We start from the raw sequence: 6,000 nt of genomic DNA on the forward strand, positions 1-6,000 counted from the left end.
GTGCTTCTCTCATGACAAGTTTTCAGAGCCATGATCCTTATACAATTTAGGATTTCTTTCTCACCCATTAGGGGACACAGTAAGTCTTTAAAATATAATTAAAAGCAAATTCTTATTTTTTGATAAAGTGGAGAGGGATAGAACACCTGACAAGTTTCTTTTTTGCTGTCTGTGCCTTGATGGGGAGAATTCACCCTCTCAAATTGCCATGTTTACCAGTATAGCTGAACGTGAACCCAAATTGTGGGTTTCCACCAGAACAGAAATAGATTGAAAATCTTCCAGTGGGCGCACTAGTTCTGGTGACAACCAGGGATTTCCTCACCTTGGAGGATTTTTTTTCCCTTCCTTTTTTCTTATGGGACAGGAATTGAAGGGAAATCTCCCCAATGGGACACGGAAAGGAAAATGGCAGGGGTTATAACCATACCATACTCTAGCAAAAATGAAAAAGGAAAAAAAAGTTTGGGCTTTAGTTCTATTTTAACTTTTGGGTTATACTGCGATCTACAGAGCATTGGACTTTGGCAAACAAACTGTAGATCAGCCCAGGAAAACCCCTCCTACTACCAGCATGACTAGTGTCCTAAGTGAATTGACGTCTTTTCAGCTGCTGTAGAAACTATTTCCTAATCGCACAGGGACACAAGATGTCTTAATCACAGAACATGGGGTTTCTTCATATTCATGCCTGCTTGGGTTATGGTGCCACCTACAGGTTACTAGATATAAAGGCAGGCTTTCTCGAGTAGGCCTAAGCTTTCTGCTAGTGTTCTTAGATGATGGATGTACCTGTAAAGTCTCTCTGAAGATTTTTGGTATGGGTGTTTGCTTGTAAATTTACTACCTATTTCTGTATGCCACTGCTGCGAAAAAAGGAAAGGGCTTTATCTGGATCAGTCACCTACAGCCCTGGGGCCAAGAGAGAGGTTACTCGGACTCCTCTGCAAAGAAGATAAGGCATGATAAGGCATGGCTTGTAATGTTGCTAGTCAGGTAGCACTCAACATGGTACCTGGCATCCTGTAATGTAGTTGGCAGGGTGCTCTACATATTCAGGTTGGTGATCCCCTGTGAGAAAGTCATGCCCCTGAAGGCCCCTTTGGGGCAATCCCAGCGTGATGAGTGAAGAATGACGGTAGTGAAGGGCTTTATATATGCCACTTGAATTGGTGAGTGCCTACTTGCTGGAAGCCAGAATTGTTGTGGCTGTACTGCTGCTCAGCTGCTGGTGGTGGGCTGGCTGTGTCTGGGCAACCTGTGTGGAGAGAGGTACTGTGTATGCAGGCTGTGCCCATTAGGGATGAAGGGATGGGCTCCCAAATTCGTTTCTTAGGTGGAGAGGGCACCCGGCATAACTTTCTCTGTAATGGTTCACCTAAGGGTCAGATCAGTTCTGAATCCCTGCCCTCATCTGGTCTTTCCACTGTTTCTGGGGCATATTCCTTTGATCCTGGGATAAGTTTATAGCAGCCGTTCTTGCCTGTGCTACCAGCTCTCGGGGGTTCTCACTGGGTTGGAACACCTGGGTCACTCTCCCTCCCTTCCTTTCATGTTGTGAGAGGATGAGGTGTCAGAGGATCGTCCTTTAGATAAGGATGTGGGAGAGGAGGAAGTTAGTAAGGATCAGGAGTCCTCACGGGAGGAGGCTCAGGACCTTTTGTCGCAGGCAAAGCAAAGGACCACAGTTGTTTGGCAGATTTGGGCAGAACAAATATTAACCTACCACCTCTTGAATCTACTTCTCAAAAAGTCATGGAGTGTTGGGTCCTGGTGGTCTTGTGATGCAGCTCTGCAGTCGGCAGTGGCTGCAATGTTTGCACTCGGGCAAAATGTGTACTCCTGTCCAGGACCAGTCAAGGGAATCTGATCCTGAGGATCTGGTTATTGGACAATACCTAGAGCAGTTTCGAGAGCCTTGAGCTTTCCTGGTGAATGACTTGGAAGATTATTTTGGGCAACTCACAAGACTAGGAGATGTGTCTGTCCACTTAGAAAAAAATCCTGGGGCTCAAGTGCTGGTCTGCTGAACTTCTCTGTAAGAAGCTGATCAGGCAGCTGCCTTTTTAGGGCAAGCATTTTTTGGCCGTCCTATTGATGCATTCAGGCAGAAGGTGACTGTGGATAAAAATAAACCATGCTCCCTTTTTTTTTTTTTTTTCCCCCTGATAAAGGATGAGTCGAAAGCCATGACATTCCAAGACTCCAAGCAGAAACCTGCCACCCAGTTCCAAAAGAAGAACTGCAAGACCCCCAGGTTCAGAGTTCAGAGTTATGCCCTCTTCCCATTAAAGGGTCACCCTAACTCTTGTGGGTGAAGGGAAGTATATCGGCTTTAGTTGCTTTTTGGACTGGGGACATCAGACAAATGGAATTAAGGTGTGGTGTAAAGAGCTTACCTGCTGGAATCTGAAGCTTTCCCCCTCCACGTGTGATATATTTAAATGTCTCTTAATTCTCAAAGAAGAGCAGGTTTCTTTGCGGCATTGGGAAGGTTGCTGTGTAATCTCTGAGTGATCTCAGGGTGAGGTTCCTCCAATGACTAAGCTCCTGCACCAACAGGGTGCCCAGAACTGCTCCCAAGCCCAACAGACTTGTGTTCATCATGAGAATCTTCCCAAAGATGGGAAGAAAAAAAACATTCAACTCATGAGCTAAATTGTCAGCAAGGCAAAGGAGCATTTGACATCAACTGAACTGGCCTGTCCAGAGACCATTGCCCAATGATGACTGAATATTGCGTTGCAGATGTTTGGAGTGAGATTTGATTAAAGTGGTTGTAAACCCAAGGGACAAAAAAAAACCTGCAAGACAAAGGCATAATGAGCTAGTATGTATAGCATACTAGCTCATTATGATATACTTACCTTAGATCGAAGCCCCAGAAGCGGTCTCGGCACACCGCTTTGGCCGGCAACATGTCTCCCGGAGTTAATTCCGGGTATCGTGGGCCCCGGCGCTGAGATTGGCCGAGGCCGCGATGATGTCACTCCCGCGCATGCACGTGGGAGCTGCCAGTAGCGGCACACTAGCTGAAGAAACGGCACGTACGAGCTGTCTCTTCAGTGCGCATGTGCCGATGACGTCGGCACATGGGTATACAGTGAATATCTCCTAAACTATGCAAGTTTAGGAGAAATTCATGGTAGCTACAGGTAGCCTTATTATAGGTTTGCAACCACTTTAAGGGGACTTTCTTGACTACTATCATCCCCAATACTCTCATGCGAAAGCAAATGACACAGTGGAGGACAATGCTAGATGTAATATCTTCCTTATAAGAGCCATCCTTTAGGGATATTGCAGTCTGAACTCCTATAGTGGAATAATGTTGACTATTGTAGTCCTCCAGCACTGTGATCCTAGTAGAATTGGTCTGTCTTGAAGCAACAGGAGTACAATTGACAAACTTTATTATGTATCATCCTCGTGTTATATTAAGAACATTTTTGTTGATGTGGTTGATTGTTATGTGATCCTTTTTGGATACTTCTTATATGCAGATATATTTCACAACTAGAGTGATTTACTTATATTTGTTATATTTGAATAGGTCACTACAATTTTTGCCTAAATAATGTGCTATACTTAGAATTTAGCTTTTCACCTTTGTTGAAGCTGCTGTTATTTTATTTTTTATCCTTTTTTCTTTCTAGAAACAAAGCAGTCCATCTTGAAAATGAGCTGGATCATTTTACAAAGATGTTCCTTAACCAGGCCAAGTAAAAATCTGAAAAGGATAAAGTTTCTGAACTCTGTAGAGATGAGTAATCTCAAGCTTTTCACTGGGTTCCACCTCACTAATGGTTATATCACTTACCAGCTGGGCCTGGAAAACCGTGTGGCACTTGCTGTTCAATGTTAAGGCTGCTCGCTGGATACTGTACTATGCTTTCAGGACTATAAAAGTTGGTATTTCACAGTTACAGGTCAGCTAGCTGGCAGACAGGTTACAAATTCATCTTTGCTACCAGAATCCTTATTTCACCCATCTTCACTTTTTTCTAAAGACAATTTTGGAAGTTCCTCTAAATTTTAAAGTTTGATTTAAGAGCATTTGACCGTAAAACACATATATATATATTTATTTTAATATATATTAAATATGTACACACTGATGAATGCAAAATGTAATATTTTATTAAAATGTTTGTAACAAATGTTTGAAAATGGCAGATAAGTCCACTATGCATTTCTGCTTCACTACACCCCACCTTGTGCCTACTTGGGTGAATATCATTTGGGATTTCTAAATGTACGAGCAGCTAGTTTCTATTTAGACATTTAAACTATCAGAGGTCTTTGACATGTAGTTGTCAAGAAGAACATTGCTAAACTTTCTGCATATGCTGGGTTCTTGGCTGTTATGACCTCCCAACCTAAAGGCAAAACTTTTTTTTTTTTTTTTTTGTTTTAGTGTTAGAGTGAAGATTGATTAGAACACCTGTCAGTTTTTTTTTTTTTTGCTGTCGTCCCCATTGGGGAGATTCATCCTCTCTATTTGTCATGTTTACTGTTCCCATCGAAAGGTAAAGTAAAAATCCCTCATTTTGGGCTGTCCCCAGAACAGTAAAAGGTGGGAAATCTTACAGTGGGACACTAATTCTGGTGACAACCAGGGATTCCCTCACTTTGGCTATTGCTGTGGAACAGGCAAAGAAGGGAAATCTCCCCAAACACATATGGCAACAATAAAGGGTTTATAATTCTCCCTTACACTATCCAAGATGAAAAGAGGTTTTACCTATAGTTCTAATTTAAATACTTTGAGTCAGTAACCCAAGTCATGTATACATATCATAAAAGGTAAAGTCAGGTCTACATTTGCATTCCTGTTTTAGGTCAGGAAACTCTGGCCCATTCAAATTTGTGTATGTTGATGTACATTTTTGGCACAACTTGTTGTGTTAGGCATCCATTTAAGGGTCCTCTGTGAGTGTTCAAGAGCCGAAAAACATACCTGCATAATATTTTTCCAGTGCACTGCAAGGCAACGTGCATGTTCCTTATTGCATGCATTGCAAATTGCTGAGGACTAGGTATGTGCATTTGGTTGGTGTAAGCACATTGCAGTGCGATTTATAAATGAACAGAAATACACAAAGCAAGATACAGTAGCAGACAGAATCTGGAGCAGCTGTACATGGCAACCAATCTGCTTTCATATTCAAAGTTTAGCTGAACAAACCGAAGTTGGAAACGATTGGTTACTATTTACAGTGTCTCCAGATTCTGTGTGATCCAGTTGTGAAACCCCCCCCCCCCCCCTCCCAATGTGTGAATACGCTCTCATAGTAATTAGGCAAGAGAGTCTGCATGACCGGTAGGTCTTGAGATGTACAGTCAGCAGTGACGGCTCTCTCATGACCGTTTTCTTTGAAAGTGTGATGAAACTTTCAAACACATGGGATAGATTCATCCAGCAGTCTGTGGACTGGTTTTTCAAGTGATTACACACATTCAGTGCAGCATAGTTTCTAGGTCCTGGCACCAAAAGCTGCCTCACACAAGAATGTGGACTTGGATGCCTTCATTTTTCTCTGGCCTGCTATGTAGCTACAGTGCAGACAGAAAAAATGTAAATCGAGCAATGGGTATGTGATGGCAGTCCTAAAAGCAGAGGTAATAGATTATATCTTCCATGATCTGTTGTATACAGTGGGGGAAAAAAATAATTTCATCCCCTGCAGATTTTGCCCACTTATAAAGAAATGAAGGGTCTAATTTTTTATCATAGGTGTGTTTCAAATGATAGAGACAAAATATCAACCAAAAAATCCAGAAAAAAAACACAAAACAAATGCTATAAATTAAGTTGCAGTTCAGTGAGTAAAATGGGTATTTGATCCCCAAGCAAAACATGACTTAGCACTTGGTGGAGAACTCCTTGTTGGCAAGTACAAAGGTAAGACGTTTCTTGTAGTTGGTGACAAGGTGTGCACACATCTCAGAAGGGATTTTGTTCCACTCTTCTTTACAGACCTTCTCTAAATTGTTAAG

At 42.2% G+C, this 6,000-nt stretch overlaps 1 protein-coding gene across 2 annotated transcripts in view; it reads left to right on the forward strand.

The window, feature by feature from the left end:
- Positions 1 to 5,253, forward strand: part of MFN1 (mitofusin 1) — a 69,495-nt gene extending 64,242 nt beyond the window's left edge. For both annotated transcript variants that reach the window (XM_073626258.1, XM_073626257.1), the window contains exon 18: positions 3,657 to 5,253. In XM_073626258.1, coding sequence (XP_073482359.1) covers positions 3,657 to 3,726 — 70 coding nt within the window. In that variant the 3' untranslated portion in view covers positions 3,727 to 5,253. The remainder of the gene's footprint in view (positions 1 to 3,656) is intronic.
- Positions 5,254 to 6,000: the final 747 nt, after the last annotated feature.

This window comes from Aquarana catesbeiana, linkage group LG04 (genome assembly GCF_042186555.1).
Source record: "Aquarana catesbeiana isolate 2022-GZ linkage group LG04, ASM4218655v1, whole genome shotgun sequence".
NCBI classification, from domain to species: Eukaryota; Metazoa; Chordata; class Amphibia; order Anura; family Ranidae; genus Aquarana; species Aquarana catesbeiana.